At 34.6% G+C, this 22,398-nt stretch overlaps 1 protein-coding gene across 1 annotated transcript; it reads right to left on the minus strand.

Moving 5' to 3' along the window:
• Nucleotides 1-16,094: 16,094 nt before the first annotated feature.
• Nucleotides 16,095-17,296, minus strand: LOC147948397 (uncharacterized). The gene is made up of 3 exons (XM_087466640.1): nt 17,278-17,296; nt 17,083-17,196; nt 16,095-16,723 (listed from the first exon to the last, which is right to left on the minus strand). Exons 1-3 carry the CDS (start codon nt 17,294-17,296, stop codon nt 16,095-16,097), a joined length of 762 nt encoding a protein of 253 aa, XP_087322766.1.
• Nucleotides 17,297-22,398: the final 5,102 nt, after the last annotated feature.

The raw sequence follows: 22,398 nt of genomic DNA on the forward strand, positions 1-22,398 counted from the left end.
AATGTGTAGGACTTTAGGAAAATGTAATTCTTATGTTTTAAAAGCAATGTTTTACATGCTCTTCCTATTTTATATACTCTTTACTACTAGTATGAGTGATGTATGGATGGAAATAAGCTCCTAATGTGTGAAAATCAAACTTTTAAATTGACTAGTAAAATACAGTCACAAAAGAGTAACACTTTGCCACCATTTTGCAACTGTCTTGAGACTGCTTTGCAACCGTATTGCGACGAATAAGCGACTAACACCTGAATTAGCAACGTTTGTGCGACTCTTTTCCCACTCTTGTTATTTTTGGGAATTAAATTTCATTTTTGAGATGTATGTACATCCTTAGATATACATTTATACTTGTATTTGACTGAATTTATTAACTAAAACTTTATGAAGGTCATAAATTTCAATGTTAACAATGAATACATGCATATGTTCCAAAACCATCTTTGTAAAAACATGTCACCATGGAAGAATGTGTAGGACTTTAGGAAAATGTAATTCGTATGTTTTAAAACCAATGTTTTACATGCTCTTCCTATTTTATATACTCTTTACTACTAGTATGAGTGATGTATGGATGCAAATAAGCTCCTAATGTGTGAAAATCAAACTTTTAAATTGACTAGTAAAATACAGTCACAAAAGAGTAACACTTTGCCACCACATTGCAACTGCCTTGAGACTGCTTTGCAACCGTATTGCGACGAATAAGTGACTAACACCTGAATTAGCAACCTTTGTGCGACTCTTTTCGCACTCTTGTTATTTTTCGGAATTAAATTTCATTTTTGAGATGTACGTACATCCTTAGATATACATTTATCTTGTATTTGACGGAATTTAGTAACTAAAACTTTTTCAAGGTCATAAATTTTAATGTTAACAATGAATACATGCATATGTTCCAAAGCCATCTTTGTAAAAACATGTCACCATGGAAGAATGTGTAGGACTTTAGGAAAATGTAATTCTTATGTTTTAAAAGCAATGTTTTACATGCTCTTCCTATTTTATATACTCTTTACTACTTGTATGAGTGATGTATGGATGCAAATAAGCTCCTAATGTGTGAAAATCAAACTTTTAAATTGACTAGTAAAATACAGTCACAAAAGTGTAACACTTTGCCACCACTTTGCAACTGTCTTGAGACTGCTTTGCAACCGTATTGCGACGAATAAGCGACTAACACCTGAATTAGCAACGTTTGTGCGACTCTTTTCCCACTCTTGTTATTTTTGGGAATTAAATTTCATTTTTGAGATGTATGTACATCCTTAGATATACATTTATACTTGTATTTGACTGAATTTAGTAACTAAAACTTTTTGAAGGTCATAAATTTCAATGTTAACAATGAATACATGCATATGTTCCAAAGCCATCTTTGTAAAAACATGTCACCATGGAAGAATGTGTAGGACTTTAGGAAAATGTAATTCTTATGTTTTAAAAGCAATGTTTTACATGCTCTTCCTATTTTATATACTCTTTACTATTAGTATGAGTGATGTATGGATGCAAATAAGCTCCTAATGTGTGAAAATCAAACTTTTAAATTGACTAGTAAAATACAGTCACAAAAGAGTAACACTTTGCCACCACTTTGCAACTGTCTTGAGACTGCTTTGCAACCGTATTGCGACGAATAAGCGACTACACCTGAATTAGCAACGTTTGTGCGACTCTTTTCCCACTCTTGTTATTTTTGGGAATTAAATTTCATTTTTGAGATGTATGTACATCCTTAGATATACATTTATACTTGTATTTGACTGAATTTAGTAACTAAAACTTTTTGAAGGTCATAAATTTCAATGTTAACAATGAATACATGCATATGTTCCAAAGCCATCTTTGTAAAAACATGTCACCATGGAAGAATGTGTAGGACTTTAGGAAATTGTAAGTCTTATGTTTTAAAAGTCAATGTTTTACATGCTCTTTCTATTTTATATACTCTTTACTACTAGTATGAGTGATGTATGGATGGAAATAAGATCCTAATGTATGAAAATCAAACTTTTAAATTGACTAGTAAAATACAGTCACAAAAGAGTAACACTTTGCCACCACTTTGCAACTGTCTTGAGACTGCTTTGCAACCGTATTGCAATGAATAAGCGACTAACACCTGAATTAGCAACATTTGTGCGACTCTTTTCCCACTCTTGTTATTTTTGGAAATTAAATTTCATTTTTGAGATGTATGTACATCCTTAGATATACATTTATACTTGTATTTGACTGAATTTAGTAACTAAAACTTTTTGAAGGTCATAAATTTTAATGTTAACAATGAATACATGCATATGTTCCAAAGCCATCTTTGTAAAAACATGTCACCATGGAAGAATGTGTAGGACTTTAGGAAAATGTAATTCTTATGTTTTAAAAGCAATATTTTACATGCTCTTCCTATTTTATATACTCTTTACTATTAGTATGAGTGATGTATGGATGCAAATAAGCTCCTAATGTGTGAAAATCAAACTTTTAAATTGACTAGTAAAATACAGTCACAAAAGAGTAACACTTTGCCACCACTTTGCAACTGTCTTGAGACTGCTTTGCAACCGTATTGCGACGAATAAGCGACTACACCTGAATTAGCAACGTTTGTGCGACTCTTTTCCCACTCTTGTTATTTTTGGGAATTAAATTTCATTTTTGAGATGTATGTACATCCTTAGATATACATTTATACTTGTATTTGACTGAATTTAGTAACTAAAACTTTTTGAAGGTCATAAATTTCAATGTTAACAATGAATACATGCATATGTTCCAAAGCCATCTTTGTAAAAACATGTCACCATGGAAGAATGTGTAGGACTTTAGGAAATTGTAAGTCTTATGTTTTAAAAGTCAATGTTTTACATGCTCTTTCTATTTTATATACTCTTTACTACTAGTATGAGTGATGTATGGATGGAAATAAGATCCTAATGTGTGAAAATCAAACTTTTAAATTGACTAGTAAAATACAGTCACAAAAGAGTAACACTTTGCCACCACTTTGCAACTGTCTTGAGACTGCTTTGCAACCGTATTGCAATGAATAAGCGACTAACACCTGAATTAGCAACATTTGTGCGACTCTTTTCCCACTCTTGTTATTTTTGGAAATTAAATTTCATTTTTGAGATGTATGTACATCCTTAGATATACATTTATACTTGTATTTGACTGAATTTAGTAACTAAAACTTTTTGAAGGTCATAAATTTTAATGTTAACAATGAATACATGCATATGTTCCAAAGCCATCTTTGTAAAAACATGTCACCATGGAAGAATGTGTAGGACTTTAGGAAAATGTAATTCTTATGTTTTAAAAGCAATATTTTACATGCTCTTCCTATTTTATATACTCTTTACTATTAGTATGAGTGATGTATGGATGCAAATAAGCTCCTAATGTGTGAAAATCAAACTTTTAAATTGACTAGTAAAATACAGTCACAAAAGAGTAACACTTTGCCACAACACTTTGCCACTACTTTGCAACTGTCTTGAGACTGCTTTGCAACCGTATTGCGACGAATAAGCGACTAACACCTGAATTAGCAACGTTTGTGCGACTCTTTTCCCACTCTTGTTATTTTTCGGAATTAAATTTCATTTTTGAGAGGTATGTACATCCTTAGATATACATTTATACTTGTATTTGACTGAATTTAGTAACTAAAACTTTTTGAAGGTCATAAATTTTAATGTTGACAATGAATACATGCATATGTTCCAAAGCCATCTTTGTAAAAACATGTCACCATGGAAGAATGTGTAGGACTTTAGGAAAATGTAATTCTTATGTTTTAAAAGCAATGTTTTACATGCTCTTCCTATTTTATATACTCTTTACTATTAGTATGAGTGATGTATGGATGCAAATAAGCTCCTAATGTGTGAAAATCAAACTTTTAAATTGACTAGTAAAATACAGTCACAAAAGAGTAACACTTTGCCACCACTTTGCAAATGTCTTGAGACTGCTTTGCAACCGTATTGCGACAACTAAGCGACTAACACCTAAATTAGCAACGTTTGTGCGCCTCTTTTCCCACTCTTGTTATTTTTGGGAATTAAATTTCATTTTTGAGAGGTATGTACATCCTTAGATATACATTTATACTTGTATTTGACTGAATTTAGTAACTAAAACTTTTTGAAGGTCATAAATTTCAATGTTAACAATGAATACATGCATATGTTCCAAAGCCATCTTTGTAAAAACATGTCACCATGGAAGAATGTGTAGGACTTTAGGAAAATGTAATTCTTATGTTTTAAAAGCAATGTTTTACATGCTCTTCCTATTTTATATACTCTTTACTACTAGTATGAGTGATGTATGGATGCAAATAAGCTCCTAATGTGTGAAAATCAAACTTTTAAATTGACTAGTAAAATACAGTCACAAAAGAGTAACACTTTGCCACCACTTTGCAACAGTCTTGAGACTGCTTTGCAACCGTATTGCAACGAATAAGCGACTAACACCTGAATTAGCAATGTTTGTGCGACTCTTTTCCCACTCTTGTTATTTTTGGGAATTAAATTTCATTTTTAAGATGTATGTACATCCTTAGATATACATTTATACTTGTATTTGACAGAATTTAGTAACTAAAACTTTTAGAAGGTCATAAATTTCAATGTTAACAATGAATACATGCATATGTTCCAAAGCCATCTTTGTAAAAACATGTCACCATGGAAGAATGTGTAGGACTTTAGGAAAATGTAATTCTTATGTTTTAAAAGCAATGTTTTACATACTCTTCCTATTTTATATACTCTTTACTATTAGTATGCGTGATGTATGGATGCAAATAAGCTCCTAATGTGTGAAAATCAAACTTTTAAATTGACTAGTAAAATACAGTCACAAAAGAGTAACACTTTGCCACCACTTTGCAACTGTCTTGAGACTGCTTTGCAACCGTATTGCGACAACTAAGCGACTAACACCTGAATTAGCAACGTTTGTGCGACTCTTTTACCACTCTTGTTATTTTTGGGAATTAAATTTCATTTTTGAGATGTATGTACATCCTTAGATATACATTTATACTTGTATTTGACTGAATTTAGTAACTAAAACTTTTTGAAGGTCATAAATTTCAATGTTAACAATGAATACATGCATATGTTCCAAAGCCATCTTTGTTAAAACATGTCACCATGGAAGAATGTTTAGGACTTTAGGAAAATGTAATTCTTATGTTTTAAAAGCAATGTTTTACATGCTCTTCCTATTTTATATATTCTTTACTACTAGTATGAGTGATGTATGGATGCAAATAAGCTCCTAATGTGTGAAAATCAAACTTTTAAATTGACTAGTAAAATACAGTCACAAAAGAGTAACACTTTGCCACCACTTTGCAACTGTCTTGAGACTGCTTTGCAACCGCATTGCGACAACTAAGCGACTAACACCTGAATTAGCAACGTTTGTGCGACTCTTTTCCCACTCTTGTTATTTTTGGGAATTAAATTTCATTTTTGAGATGTATGTACATCCTTAGATATACATTTATACTTGTATTTGACTGAATTTAGTAACTAAAACTTTTTGAAGGTCATAAATTTCAATGTTAACAATGAATACATGCATATGTTCCAAAGCCATCTTTGTTAAAACATGTCACCATGGAAGAATGTGTAGGACTTTAGGAAAATGTAATTCTTATGTTTTAAAAGCAATGTTTTACATGCTCTTCCTATTTTATATACTCTTTACTACTAGTATGAGTGATGTATGGATGCAAATAAGCTCCTAATGTGTGAAAATCAAACTTTTAAATTGACTAGTAAAATACAGTCACAAAAGAGTAACACTTTGCCACCACTTTGCAACTGCCTTGAGACTGCTTTGCGACCGTATTGCGACGAATAAGCGACTAACACCTGAATTAGCAATGTTTGTGCGACTATTTTCCCACTCTTGTTATTTTTGGGAATTAAATTTTATTTTTGAGATGTATGTACATCCTTAGATATACATTTATACTTGTATTTGACTGAATTTAGTAACTAAAACTTTTTGAAGGTCATAAATTTCAATGTTAAGAATGAATACATGCATATGTTCCAAAGCCATCTTTGTTAAAACATGTCACCATGGAAGAATGTGTAGGACTTTAGGAAAATGTAATTCTTATGTTTTAAAAGCAATGTTTTACATGCTCTTCCTATTTTATATACTCTTTACTACTAGTATGAGTGATGTATGGATGCAAATAAGCTCCTAATGTGTGAAAATCAAACTTTTAAATTGACTAGTAAAATACAGTCACAAACGAGTAACACTTTGCCACCACTTTGCAACTGTCTTAAGACTGCTTTGCAACCGTATTGCGACAACTAAGCGACTAACACCTGAATTAGCAACGTTTGTGCGACTCTTTTCCCACTCTTGTTATTTTTGGGAATTAAATTTCATTTTGAGATGTATGTACATCCTTAGATATACATTTATACTTGTATTTGACTGAATTTAGTAACTAAAACTTTTTGAAGGTCATAAATTTCAATGTTAACAATGAATACATGCATATGTTCCAAAGCCATCTTTGTTAAAACATGTCACCATGGAAGAATGTGTAGGACTTTAGGAAAATGTAATTCTTATGTTTTAAAAGCAATGTTTTACATGCTCTTCCTATTTTATATACTCTTTACTATTAGTATGAGTGATGTATGGATGCAAATAAGCTCCTAATGTGTGAAAATCAAACTTTTAAATTGACTAGTAAAATACAGTCACAAAAGAGTAACACTTTGCCACCACTTTGCAAATGTCTTGAGACTGCTTTGCAACCGTATTGCGACAACTAAGCGACTAACACCTAAATTAGCAACGTTTGTGCGCCTCTTTTCCCACTCTTGTTATTTTTGGGAATTAAATTTCATTTTTGAGAGGTATGTACATCCTTAGATATACATTTATACTTGTATTTGACTGAATTTAGTAACTAAAACTTTTTGAAGGTCATAAATTTCAATGTTAACAATGAATACATGCATATGTTCCAAAGCCATCTTTGTAAAAACATGTCACCATGGAAGAATGTGTAGGACTTTAGGAAAATGTAATTCTTATGTTTTAAAAGCAATGTTTTACATGCTCTTCCTATTTTATATACTCTTTACTACTAGTATGAGTGATGTATGGATGCAAATAAGCTCCTAATGTGTGAAAATCAAACTTTTAAATTGACTAGTAAAATACAGTCACAAAAGAGTAACACTTTGCCACCACTTTGCAACTGCCTGGAGACTGCTTTGCGACCTTATTGCGACGAATAAGTGACTAACACCTGAATTAGCAATATTTGTGTGACTCTTTTCCCACTCTTGTTATTTTTGGGAACTAAATTTCATTTTTGAGATGTATGTACATCCTTAGATATACATTTATACTTGTATTTACTGAATTTAGTAACTAAAACTTTTTGAAGGTCATAAATTTTAATGTTAACAATGAATACATGCATATGTTCCAAAGCCATCTTTGTTAAAACATGTCACCATGGAAGAATGTGTAGGACTTTAGGAAAATGTAATTCTTATGTTTTAAAAGCAATGTTTTACATGCTCTTCCTATTTTATATACTCTTTACTATTGGTATGAGTGATGTATGGATGCAAATAAGCTCCTAATGTGTGAAAATCAAACTTTTAAATTGACTAGTAAAATACAGTCACAAAAGAGTAACACTTTGCCACCACTTTGCAAATGTCTTGAGACTGCTTTGCAACCGTATTGCGACAACTAAGCGACTAACACCTAAATTAGCAAAGTTTGTGCGACTCTTTTCCCACTCTTGTTATTTTTGGGAATTAAATTTCATTTTTGAGATGTATGTACATCCTTAGATATATATTTATACTTGTATTTGACTGAAGTTAGTAACTAAAACTTTTTGAAGGTCATAAATTTCAATGTTAACAATGAATACATGCATATGTTCCAAAGCCATCTTTGTTAAAACATGTCACCATGGAAGAATGTGTAGGACTTTAGGAAAATGTAATTCTTATGTTTTAAAAGCAATGTTTTACATGCTCTTCCTATTTTATATACTCTTTACTACTAGTATGAGTGATGTAAGGATGTAAATCAGCTCCTAATGTGTGAAAATCAAACTTTTAAATTGACTAGTAAAATACAGTCACAAAAGAGTAACACTTTGCCACCACTTTGCAACTGCCTTGTGACTGCTTTGCAACCGTATTGCGACGAATAAGCGACTAACACCTAAATTAGCAATGTTTGTGCGACTCTTTTCTCACTCTTGTTATTTTTGGGAACTAAATTTCATTTTTGAGATGTATGTACATCCTTAGATATACATTTATACTTGTATTTGACTGAATTTAGTAACTAAAACTTTTTGAAGGTCATAAATTTTAATGTTAACAATGAATACATGCATATGTTCCAAAGCCATCTTTGTAAAAACATTTCACCATGGAAGAATGTGTAGGACTTTAGGAAAATGAAATTCTTATGTTTTAAAAGCAATGTTTTACATGCTCTTCCTATTTTATATACTCTTTACTACTAGTATGAGTGATGTATGGATGCAAATAAGCTCCTAATGTGTGAAATCAAACTTTTAAATTGACTAGTAAAATACAGTCACAAAAGAGTAACACTTTGCCACCACTTTGCAACTGCCTTGAGACTGCTTTGCAACCGTATTGCGACGAATAAGCGACTAACACCTGAATTAGCAACGTTTGTGCGACTCTTTTCCCACTCCTGTTATTTTTGGGAATTAAATTTCATTTTTGAGATGTATGTACATCCTTAGATATACATTTATACTTGTATTTGACTGAATTTAGTAACTAAAACATTTTCAAGGTCATAAATTTTAATGTTAACAATGAATACATGCATATGTTCCAAAGCCATCTTTGTAAAAATATGTCACCACGGAAGAATGTGTAGGACTTTAGGAAAATGTAATTCTTATGTTTTAAAAGCAATGTTTTACATGCTCTTCCTATTTTATATACTCTTTACTATTAGTATGAGTGATGTATGGATGCAAATAAGCTCCTAATGTGTGAAAATCAAACTTTTAAATTGACTAGTAAAATACAATCACAAAAGAGTAACACTTTGCCACCACTTTGCAACTGTCTTGAGACTGCTTTGCAACTGTATTGCGACGAATAAGCGACTAACACCTAAATTAGCAACGTTTGTGCGACTCTTTTCCCACTTTGGTTATTTTTGGGAATTAAATTTCATTTTTGAGATGTATGTACATCCTTAGATATACATTTATACTTGTATTTGACTTAATTTAGTAACTAAAACTTTTTGAAGGTCAAAAATTTCAATGTTAACAATGAATACATGCATATGTTCCAAAGCCATCTTTGTAAAAACATGTCACCATGGAAGAATGTGTAGGACTTTAGGAAAATTTAATTCTTATGTTTTAAAAGCAATGTTTTACATGCTCTTCCTATTTTATATACTCTTTACTACTAGTATGAGGGATGTATGGATGCAAATAAGCTCCTAATGTGTGAAAATCAAACTTTTAAATTGACTAGTAAAATACAGTCACAAAAGAGTAACACTTTGCCACCACTTTGCAACTGTCTTGAGACTGCTTTGCAACCGTTGCTACTGTTTTTGCGACTGTTTTGCCACCCTGTTTTGGCGGTTTATGTTCCCACCAATAATTTTGAGAAAGTTGTTTAATTATTTACGTGTTTTTTTCCCCCCAAAAATTTAATACTGCGACTCTTTTGCGACTACATTGCGACGTTGTTTCGTTAATAACTAGGCAAACACTTAAACGTTTTAACACTTCTTATTTTCTTTTTCAATCGATCTAGGGTTTTTCTCTCAAACCTCTTCACTCTCCTTCTCTCTCAAACACATCTATCTCTCCTTCTCTCTCAATCTCTCAATCCTCTATCGCTTTCTCTTTAAATCTTTTTCTTCTTCTCTCTCTCTCTCAATCGTTGATCCGATGCCTCCTAAGACCAAGGGTGCTTCCAGAGGTCGAGGCGGCAGAACCGACACCGGTGTCCGAATCTTCAATGGTAGCAGAACCTCTTCTCATTCGTCGAACCCTTCTGAACGCACACACTCTGCGACACAGTCTGCAACCCATTCACATCAGAGCCGTCCTTCACAGTTTCCCCCGACAAATCCAGCGCCAATAAGTAGTCCATTGCCAACTACAGATCCACCGTCGTTCACAAATCAACCGTCGAGGACAAACCAACCATCGAGTAGTCATCCACCGTCGAGGAAAAACCAACCGTCGAGTAGTCATCCACCCTCGAGGACAAATAAACCATCGAGTAGTCATCCACCGCGGAGGATACTTACACCGCCTCCGATTCCTCAACAAGCGCCTCTTCCTGTTCCTCACCCTTAACCGCAACCGGAGCTTGTTCCAGAGGGAGATAACGGCGAAGAAGAAAACGAGGAGGAACAAAACCATAATCAAAATGTGGATCACTACCAAGATCTGTTAGATGGTTTGCTAGCTCTTCCAGGCCGAGAACATCTACCACTCCTGTCTCAGCATCCTATCCCTAGAGTCGAAACTCTACGGTATAAACACTCTCTCTTCTTGTAATTTTTCTTTTAAGTATACTCGGTATGTCACATAGAATCTTAAAGCATGAATGTGTTCAATAGTTTCATCTTTAAGTATACTCGGTAACACTCTCTCCTCTTGCGGTAATAGGTTCACTAATCGGTTGTTGTTTGATGTTCAATAGTTTGATCATGTTCAGTAATCGGTTGTTATTAGATATTCAATAGTTTCAATAGGTTATTGGTTCATATTTTCAAGTAGACTTACTCAGTTAATGTAACAGGTTTAACCGGCACAAAGGAAAGCTTTCTCGAGTCATTGCTGGAATCTTAAGGCGAAAGTTTGATGGGCTTTACTACAGTTGGAAGGTTACTCCACAACGCATTCAAGAGCGATACTTCAGGACATTTGCGGTAAGTCAAATTATAGTTTTGACAATGCTTTAAACACCTAACTCTATATATATGAATTGGTCAGTTTGCTAACTTAAATGTTTTGTGTTATTGTAGCGGAAGTATAATTGGGATATCGGGATTACTGAGCTAGTTAAAGAAGGTTTCTTGAAGATAGCAAAGAACAGGATGAAAGGCATTGTCAGTCAAGTTAGGAGGAGTGGTGTACAACCACCATGGATTGGTGATAAAGTATGGCCTATTATGTGCGAATATTGGAACACCCCTGATGCCATTGAGAGGAGTGAGAATGCTTCTCATTGCAGAAACTCAGACCGTGGAGGCCTTGGAGTGCACAAACACTTAGCTGGTCAGAAATCATATGTACAAATTCATCAAGAAATGGTAACACTTCTCTTTCCATCCACTTCACCTCAAAGTTTTTCTAAAATTTTCATAATTTAATGTGTTTCACTATCATTGTAGGAGGAAGAGCTGGGGCATCCTGTATCACTGGTCGAAGTGTTTCTTAAAACACGCACTCGGCCAGATGGATCATTTGTGGATCAAAAAGCCAAACAAGTTGCTGAGACCTATGAGAAGACCATAGAAGACAGACAAACTGACACGGACAATGATGGTCCAGATGGTTCAGAGAGTTCAACACATCGAACTCTTTCCCTTGAAGAAAGAAATGAAATCTTCCTTGAGGTAATTCGTTTGTCTTTTGTGTGTGATTTTTCTTTGTCAATTTTGGTTTCTTAATGTGAATGATGATTGAGGTTTATTCTTAGATTAACAGTCTCCTGGTTTTCTTAAAATTTTTTAATGAGCTATGCTTAGGAACCTACAATATTTGATGTTGATTCTACATTTGGTTTTCTGGTTTGTGCTGATTAGCGAATGTTTATCTTTTGGTTTAGTATACTCAAACAGATAACAGAGGTAACCCATTTGGTCTTGGATCACTTGTTGAGACACTAAGGAAAGCAAAAAGGAAAGAGAGTTATGCGAGCTCTTCTGCAGAAACTCTTGCGGAGCTTCAAGATCAACTTTGGCGCAAGATATCTGAACATGAGTCTGAGAATGCACGACGTGATCAGGAACACCGAGAGTCTCAAGCTGTGATCAACAAGCTTGTCCTCTTCATCTCAGAAAAAATTCATGAATACTCAGCTTTTACGGCTCCTCCTCCTGCAGCCACCCAACCAGCTATTACGCTTACAACCACTGCACAACCCATCGATGGAGGCATTACACCACCCTCCAGTGCAGCTGCACAACCCACCGATGGAGGCACAACACCAGATGCATTTACCCCTACCTCTAATACTTCTTCCAACTAAACTTCTAATTCCCCTTTTCTTTATGTATGAACTTGCTTTTGAATATTGTTTCTTGGATGTTTAGGATGATCTTTTTGTTTTGGATGATAAGTTTGCTTGTGTGGTAGTTTCAATCATCATTCCTTTTGATTATTAGCATTTGAAATTCCAAAATTAAACACAATTAGGATTGCTAAAACGTTTCTGATTTGTGACTAAACCAATTAAAAATGTGACTCTTTGGTGACTATACCAATTCAAATAATGTGACTATTTTCTGACTAACCCAATCCACAAAATGTGACTATTTAGTGACTAAACCAATTCACAATATAGTGGCACAATAGTTACTAAACACGAACTCCTTAGCGACTACAAAAACAGTCTTAACATAGTCGCAAAAATAAACGACTAATTTGCGACTCAACTGCTACTAAACTAAAACACACTTTGCAACCCTTTTGGGACTAATACGTCGTCCTTAATCCGTCACTAAACCCAGACTCTACCGTTAATCCCAAAACGGTCGTAAACATACGACTGTTATACGTAGTCACAAAACTGTCCCTAAGTAGACTTCGTTGCAGTTTAGTCGGAAATGTACAACTACCCATTTTAGTCACAGTATCGTCACAAATATACGACTATATAAAAGAGTCCGTAATCCATCGCAAATAAGCGACCATGTTGCGACCAACATATTTTGCGACCGTTTTTTTGCGACCATCAAAAAGAGTCGCGAATTAGTCGCAAAACCCTTATTTGCGACTAAAGAGCGACTATAGTAGGAGTGGCAAATGGCCTGTTTTCTTGTAGTGATAGGTATAATGAGGGATTGTTTCTATCACAAAGGAAATATGCTCTTGATATTTTGAGTGAAGCAGGAAAACTTGGATCCAAGGCAGTAACAACACCACTTGAAGAAAACTATAAGGAAGGAGGAAAGGGGGAGCTTGAGGCAGCTCCATTCGAAGATGTTACAAGATATCGGCGATTAGTGGGTAAGCTCATATATCTTACCATTACTCGACCTGATATTTGCTTTGCTGTGAACCAGGTGAGCCAGCACATTTAAAATCCAATGATACATCATTGGAACATGGTGAAGCGGATCCTCAAGTACATCAAAGGTGCACCGGGACAAGGCATTTGGATGGGAAGGAATGAGAACATGGAACTGGTGAGGGGGAGTATGAGAACTCGCACAGACACTCCATGTCCGTACAATCGACCGTCCGTACACCAAGATGGGCCGACCATGCCAATTAGGAGCTAAGTGAGTTCAGTCCATGAGAGTATGTCTTCTATGGCAGCAAAATATCTAGATCCTTCTACAAAGAGCCGTTGGTGATTTGCGAACAAGTGGGAGAGCAAAGTCAACAAGAGAGATCACATGTTTGTTTAAGGAGACATGTCACTTTCACTATGTAAAAATGTGCACAGCATCTTGTATAGAATATTCCTTATGTAATTGCCTATATTTAGTTTGTACCTAGGATCCAAATGAAGTAAGAAGTAAGAACTCTTCTTCTACATTTTCTCTCTTCCGATCTACACTCTACAGTCTCTTACATTACTCTATACTCGATCGTTACTTCCTACACAAGACAAACTCTCTTATTTTATAAACTTACACCTCCTTATACGCTTGCGACCCTCTGACGTACCTCTTCGTGGAACTCTGGACCACACACTCGCTAGCCTCGAGACCCGCCTGACCATGACCACGACCACGTCCCTGTCCATGACCAACAACTCAAACACATTTAACCACTGCACTTCCAAGAACAGAGGCTAACCATGGAATCACACTGTAGGCTCGAAGAGGATGTTCTAGGACTCCATGCCACACACAATTGACTAACTCACATAATCAATCAAAGAATGCAACTCCCAAACATCTACAGCACAAAGCTTAGTGAACCCAAACCTAGAACCGTAAGGGCTCTGATACCAAACTGAAACGACCCGACCCATTTTTTTTTAAGATAATAAATATAATAATAACAATAAATAACTAAGCTAGTGGTCCCATATCCACTAGCCACCTAACCACAGTCACACACAACAGCGGAAATAATAATACCAATAAATCATTAAATAACCAATATTCAATAACCAGTAAATATCATAATAATTAAACCAAAATCCAAACAACAAGAATCATAGAACCAGCATCCTAAACCACATTCTAATGACTCAACTCTAGCAACCTATCAAAGCCAGACAACAACCAATCCAGTCCCTAGAACATCCTCCTCTTCATCGCCTTGATTCCACGATCACACTTTGTCTTTACCTGCACCACAAACACAAATTGAGATGCATGAGTATTTTATAAACACTCAGTGAGGCAATCCTCCCATCTACTGGGCTATAAACACAAGCAATTGAGATACTCTAACCATCAAACAACAAACAACAAACAAACCAGGCACTGCATCGACCGACGCCAACCTTGCATCGACTGAAACCGACAGGGAAATTGCATCGACCAATGCAAGGATCACTTGCATCGACCGATACTTACATTGCATCGACCGACGCATGCTCGACATTTCACGAAAAATCCTAGTTGCATCGACCGACGCCTCCACATGGCATCAACCGATGTTTCTAGGTCAAATCACGCCATCCTCGCATTGCATCGACCAATGCACAAAATGAATCGACCAATGCACATGCCGAGCATCGTGTTTCCCCGAAACTTCTCGCCGGATCTTCATTCATACAACCATCAAACTCGATCCCAAGCCACAAGAAAGCTTCACAAAGCCTCAAATAACGTTCTAACAAGCCAAACAACGCATAAACAAGCAGAGCAGAGAAATCTCAAGCTTAGATAAGCCATGGTCATGCACTCACCTTTGCCAAGAAGATTCTGAACCTTAAACAAGCAAAACAACGCCCCTAGGAAGCTCCTACAATGATCCCAGCTACAGATCTCTATAGGAACAGCCTCAAATCTCCCAAAATCCTCAAGAACGCTCAAGAACTTTTTATCTCTTTTCCTTTCTCTCAAAAGCGGCCAACCTCGTCGAGTGAAAACAAAAACTCGACTTAAGGGTTTCACTAACCCAAAACGCAGCGTTTAACTTAAGTCGAACCGCACAGAACCGACCTTTCATCGATCGATGGACTCCGGTTCGAGGATGTTACAAAAACTATGATCGTGAATAGCCATGTTTTAACTATTACTTTTCTTTCAAAAAAAAATTGAACAGGTTACACCTCAAGAATACTACAACGAGGATGGTCCTCAGGATGATGTTATGATTCCTTCGACAACTACAACAACTAAATTCTCGGATTGGATTATATTCAAAAATAAGCTCCTCAAGCCAAAAAATCACTTATGCTGAAATTCCAAGATCATCCGTTTGGTGTCATAAAGAAATGATGTGGAAGCCAAGATCAAAGAGAAGACAATTTTCTTAACCTTACAATATTCCTATAATATTTGTTCCTTTGATCTAAATTTATTTAATTGTAAGAATAAAGTTTATTTAATTTATTAACAATAAAATTATTTAATTTATTACTTTTATATAATAGAATTTTAATATGTAATAAAGCTTGGATTTCTGAAAATATTTATTTATAAAGGTTTCTGATAAAGTTCTAATTTATTTTATAAAAAATTAATAAATTATACATAAATGAATGACGGAATAATCATGTATATCTTTAAATTTTTGAAATTTCGTAAATTTAAAACGATAAATATGTAAGAAAGATTTATTTATTATTATTTTTTTCAAGGAAAGTACTTCAATTGAATTAAAATAGTTAACCGGTTAAACTGGGTACAAAGGAGAAATTAGAGAGACTTGATTTTGCTAAATCATCTGCAACACAATTGTCTTTTCGTGAAACAAAACGAAATTGAGCGTCTTCAAAGTCCGATGATAGAAGGAGGATGTCATGAAAAATCCCATGGAGTTCCGTTTGAGGAGCTGCCGAATTGATTGCTTTGATCACCTGTAAGGAGTCTGAAGCTAGAGAGAATTTTGTAATACCGAGATCTTTGGCATGGAGGACAGCTTGATGGATGGCCATCGCTTCAGCCATAAGGGCCGATCGTACATGTCTGGCGGATGATTGTTGGCGCAGATCTGTTTGAGATCCAGGGTGAGAGAGAGTCCATCCAAAGCCAGCATCCTGAGTGTCGCTTCGCCAGGCCGCATCAGTGAAAATGGTGGTCAGATCTGGATGCGCCAAAGGTCGTGGCCCTGAGGAATTCACCCGGGTGGTTGGGGGCTTTACGACTTGAGCTGCGATCCATTCCTTTTCCTGAACAATTGCAGTCGTGAGGGTCTCTGCTGCTGAGATCTGGCGGTCTTCGAAGAGCTTCTTATTCCTTGATGTCCAGAGGTGCCAGAGGATCCATGGTGCAAGCGGAGTCTCCCCCAATCCCACTGGGGGCAGAGAGATTTGGCGTTGGAGGGTTTCTATTCCATGAGATAGAGAGGAGATTCGCGAGGGTATAAAAAGGTTCTTGAAAGGTGCCAAGTTCCAAACTTGTGTAGCAAAGGGGCATTGAAAAAACAGGTGGAGGGTAACTCCTCCTGGTTACAGTGGATACAGGCCGCTGATTCAATTCCACGGATCCGAAGGTTTTGTCCCACAGGTAGAGCTTCTCACAATATTTTCAACAAGTATAACTTTAGTTTCGGGGAGCTTTTGGTATTCCACACAATGGATATCCAATTGAAATCTTCTATGTGACAGGTTTGATTGATCAGTGCAGCTGTGTCTCTGGTGGCTTCAAAATAACCAGACTTGGAGCTATATTCACCAGATGTCGAGGATAGCCAGATAAGTTTGTCTCTTGCTCCCAATATACTTGGCCTGATCGCAATGATTTCATTCTGGTACTCAGGAATGATCTCTGATATTTTTTCCAGGTTCCATGATTGAGTTGAGGGGCTCCAAAGATCCGTAACCCGTATAAGAAAGATTTGATATGTACCTTTATTTGTAAAAGTCATACTGGCAAAGGATAAAACTTACGATTCATATAAAATTTACAAATTTGAAATGATAAAGATGGAAATAACTATTGTTTGAAAAAGAAAATTAACATATCTCAAAGAGTATATATATATATATATATATATATATATGTTATATATAATTACTTAAATGGATGATTATCAGTATGAGTATATTTATTATAAACTTAAAGTGATAAAGATGGAAATAAATTTATCAATATATGCTCTCTCAACTTCCAGATATATTAAGAGTACATTTTTAAAAACAAAATTCAATATAAACGGTTTCTTTTTTGGTTTTATTATATCCAAGGGAAGATAGACAATATTTGAGTTCAGATAGTATTGAGATTTCCGATACAAGTGCTTACGACGATATGATATACACTCAGGAATTCTTAAACAGTATTCACGTTTCTGGATTACCTAACCATGTTCTCACGTTGAAAAAGGGAACACCTATCATGTTGCTTAGGAATATTGATCCTAAGGGAGGTTTATGCAACGGTACGAGATTGATTGTCACTCAAATGGCTAAACATGTTATTGAAGCAAGGATTGTAACAGGTAAAAGAAACGTTAATGATAAAGTTCTTATCCCTAGGATGTTTGTGTCACCACCGGATGCAAAGTTTCCCTTTCTTATGAGGCGTCGTCAGTTTCCTGTTGCTCTTGCATTTGCGATTACTATTAACAAAAGCCAAGGTCAGACGTTGGAAAATGTTGGATTATTTTTACCCAAGCTTGTATTTACGCATGGACAACTACACATTGCATTCTCTAGAGTGATAAGCAGAAAAGGATTGAAGATTTTGATTACAGATGAAGAAGGGAAATGTCAAAACAAAACCCTTAATGTTGTTTTCAAAAAAGTCTTTGAAAATATATGATTTTATTTTAAGCATCTAATATCTACTATACCTTTTTATTTTATACATTTGTTACTCGATTTTCAGAGTTTTTTTCCCTAAATAATATTATCCTTTTTATATCAAATCTAAATCTTGAATTTTAAAAAATGAAAACGTGAAAACATCTTCAATGTGTTAACACAAATTTAATTTTGGACATGCAAAGGTGACAAACCTTACCTTAAAACTGTATTTATTTATATAATATTAATAATTTTAATACTCAAACCAAAGGTGTGGCACTAAAACGATTAAGACACAACATTTAATTGTGACTATTTGTATTCTTAGAAATCTTAAATCCCTTTTTCGTTTTTGATAACAGAGAAGAAACAAGAAAAAAACCTAATTTGAGAAATCATGAGATTCGACTATATTGCTGATCTTCGTCCCAGAAGAACTAATTGGTGTATCCACGCCAAGGTCTTACATTCTTGGAGTATCAGCGAGTTCTTCACGAAACGAGTTCTGCTTCTTGTGGATGTAAAGGTTAGTGTCGTTAATTGACCAAGATTTTTACTTAAATTTCAAATTTTAACAGTTCGTATATACGAGACTTCTTACACAATTGTTATTAAACTGTGAAGAATGACACAATCGAAGCTGTTTTTTTTACCAGATACACTCGCTAAACTCCGGAAATATATCGATGATGGTGAGTGGTATGATATCAGAAGTTTCAGAGTAATCAATCCAACCCTCAAGGAGAGGAAAACTCATCATCATTATCAAATTAAATTTACGGATGATACCACGATGACACTTCTCGAACTATTGAGTCCAAAGAATTACTTTCGATTCGAGAATTTGGATGATATATATTATGGAAGAATAAATCATACCATATCTTTTGGTACATGTTTCTTTAGTCAAATTTATATTGTTATTGTTAATTATATCTTTGTGTTCGGAAATCTATAATCTTTAGGAATTTTGTAACTTTGTGTATTGGTCCCTCCCATAGAAAGTAGAAATTAAACCTTTAACAAAAATAGATTTGCAACACTTTGTAAAGCTAAATTCTGTCTTTTTCAAAATTAGATGTTTGTGGGTGTATAATAGATGTGGAAGATAAAAGAAGATATGAGAGTCCCAATTATAGTAATGAAGTTTTCCTCACGTTGTTGAATGGCAGGTAAAAGACATTTACTCTACCTTTGGGACAGTTACATTTTAAAGTCGTCTCTGTTAAGATTTTTATTAATTTGATAAACATGTAGGAATGAAACTGTGAAGTGTCGTGCCAAAAACAACTATGCTTCTCAATTCATGTCTTCATGGCAATCAAACGGGTGCCATCTCATATATAAATCCAACCTGTGTTTTGTGTAATGCGGTTTATGAAGGTCGGAAAATATGAAGGTATGTAACATAAAATAGTTCTGATATAATCATCAAAAGATAACCAATATGTTCACTTTAAATTGTAAATGTCTATAGGTACACCATGTATCAAAAACACATTGGCCTCTTCGAAGATCTTTATAAAACCAAAGTTCGAAGGACTGGAACATCACAAAGCTATGTAAGATGTTATTATGTATATAAAAATCAAGTTATGTATGATGTTATTACACTTTATATATTTACAGGTCTGAATTTACTGGACGTTATTATATAAACCATGTGATGGAGCATCAAGGTGAGAGCTCAGGGACTCAGATATAAAGAATGGAGCCTTAAAAATCTTTATGTATTTTTGAATGTTTATAAAATTCTGAATGTTTATAGTAACCGCTACTTGAAATCCAAATATGGATTAAGTGTCGAATTCTGTATTCAGCGGTTCTTTTAACGTTTTTAGAATTGTGTTTTCAATCTATTTTGTAATATTCTAATATGAACAAGAAACCATAACTCGAAGGGTTCGTTTATTTTTAACATCATAATATGGTGTTAATGTATTTGAATTCTAAAGATTGATTATCTGTTATTATAAGTTTGATACATAATTAGGTAGCTTACTACTAAGAAAAGCATATATAATTTAGAAGGACAAGATGCTCAATCTCCTCTACCAACAACTATGGATCTTTAGAATGTAAACCTTTCTTTATATATTATGACAACCCGTCATGCGGATTCCACTAGCCCACTGCTAGTTGTCCTAACAGACCGTCTATGGACCCTGCTAGCCCACTTCTAACCGTTCCAACGGACTCCAAGCTGGCCCTACAGGGCACCGATCCTAACCCATCACTGTGGATATCCCAATCCACCAGTAGTTTATTGGTGCGTCAGGCGTTCTTCGAACCCTGGTCCTCACCCTTTAACAACCTTCCCATATGATAAGCTGTCACCAATTGGTCATTTCACTTCGTCACCTTATTTAATTTTTCTTTCTTGTTTTTGTTTTTAATTGGGCTAAGAATGTAGATATTTTATTAAAATGAGAATGGTTTAAGTTTATTATCATAGACTCAAGAAATAGTCGCATGGTAAACAAATGTAATAATATGGAAGCACAATTCAGACACAACTTTTTTAGTACATTCACTCAACATAAATAAATAAACAATAAGCTAATGGAGTTAGACGAAGTGATAACAGTGCCCTGGATCACACATTGTTTTTATTCGTTAATTCTTCTGACTTCAACTCAATTTTGTTTTTAATATAGTTATAAAAGTAAAATGATTAAAAAATGTCTCCAAAATCCAAACAGTTTTGTGTTTAGACGGCAAGCATGCATGCTTGTTAAACAGGATGTCTCAATGTGGTATGGTAGTGTTTCTATGAGAGATATATAAAAATTTCGAGACGAGCATAATAATTATTTCATCATAAACTAAAAGTAAAGAGTAGATGGGGTAGATATATTTCGGGGTAATTTAGACATGAAGTTTTACTCCATGTCTTAAGATTAAATCCACAAAAATTTGTCCCAAGCAAAACTACTCAGGTGAAGGTTGGAGAGACACTTCAAAAAGTATGGCTAACAGAAAGAGTGGCAAAAACACATGTGAGATGAAAGGAAACAGAGGTAATCAACATTCAAGTGTCGAGGGCACTCAAAGAGTATGATTGTCAAAGTTCGCACGATCACTACAATAAAAGCACGATTTATGATTCTCATGTTCATTGTTCATGTTTTATAGTCACACTGCCCTACATGCCTAAAAGACAAAAAGTGTTTATTCTTCCTTGAGCTTCATTCTGCAAAAACTGAGTTTGGAGTGTCTTCGTACTTGGCTTACCAACCATTTTTGTAATTCAACCTTTGAGGTAGGCTTAAGCTAGCAATTTAATATTCTAACTAAACTGTATAGCAGATATTTTTCTTGGTGAAGTTCTAACAATTATACCTTTTTAATTCGTGTTTTGTTAGTGATAAGAACTAAATGGATCTCTTTTGAAACAATAGTGTGAATCGGACATGGGAATATTAAAATTCGTGTACGGATACTACTAAGAACCAAGTGGGTGTCTTATGGAACAACAATGGATCATATTTGTAGTTGTATTGGATAAGATTTGTAGTGGTCCAGTAGTGGTTGGTGAGAAATGAAAATGTGCTAAAACATTTTTTACGGGGGTTGAGTTTTTCTGAAAACAAAAATCTCATCTATATAACAATTTTGAATTTAGGCTTAGGCCCACACAGCTACCCTGTTAAATGTTAATCCATTAGCAAACGATAGCAAACGATCTGGCTACACCAAACATTAGTTGGAAAGCATTTCAAATTCTGGATAGGCAGTGTGGTAGTCTTTTGGAGAGAAGTTCACTTTGTAGCATTTAGATGCATTTCTACCGAATCTACCAGATCAATTGATAGGGTTATCAAAAAAAAAAAAGGGTTTCGCAACACCAAAAAAAGTGCATACCTTCTTATCATGGGTAATTCCATATGGAAGGCGCATAAATAACTTAATGTACATTCATCTTGAACAAGATTCTAGCTTTCCTTAACATTAAAACCAAAAAAAAAAAAAAAAATTCTAGCTTTCGAAATGTATTGCTACCGAAAAACATTAAATATTGTCTTTGACCTATATTGTTGTAGGAAAACAGAAACGAATACATGGAAGGGAAATATTTTGAAAACAAAAAAAAGTATTTTCATAAAAGTTAAAATGGATACCAATTGGAAACGTGTATATATTAAAATATATTAAAATAAAATATCAAACGTTAAAACCATATACAATAAACAATGTTTAAAACCATTCTAAAATATAAATA

The sequence above is a fragment of the Camelina sativa genome, chromosome 2 (genome assembly GCF_030686135.1).
Source record: "Camelina sativa cultivar CO46 ecotype springtype chromosome 2, ASM3068613v1".
Taxonomy (NCBI): Eukaryota; Viridiplantae; Streptophyta; class Magnoliopsida; order Brassicales; family Brassicaceae; genus Camelina; species Camelina sativa.

Bases quoted from the DNA above. Each gene is read 5' to 3' on its own strand.
- LOC147948397 (XM_087466640.1), bottom strand. The intron at 16,724-17,082 runs GTTATTTTGAAG...CTCTGCCCCCAG, and splicing joins TGAATATAGCTCCAAGTCTG to TGGGATTGGGGGAGACTCCG.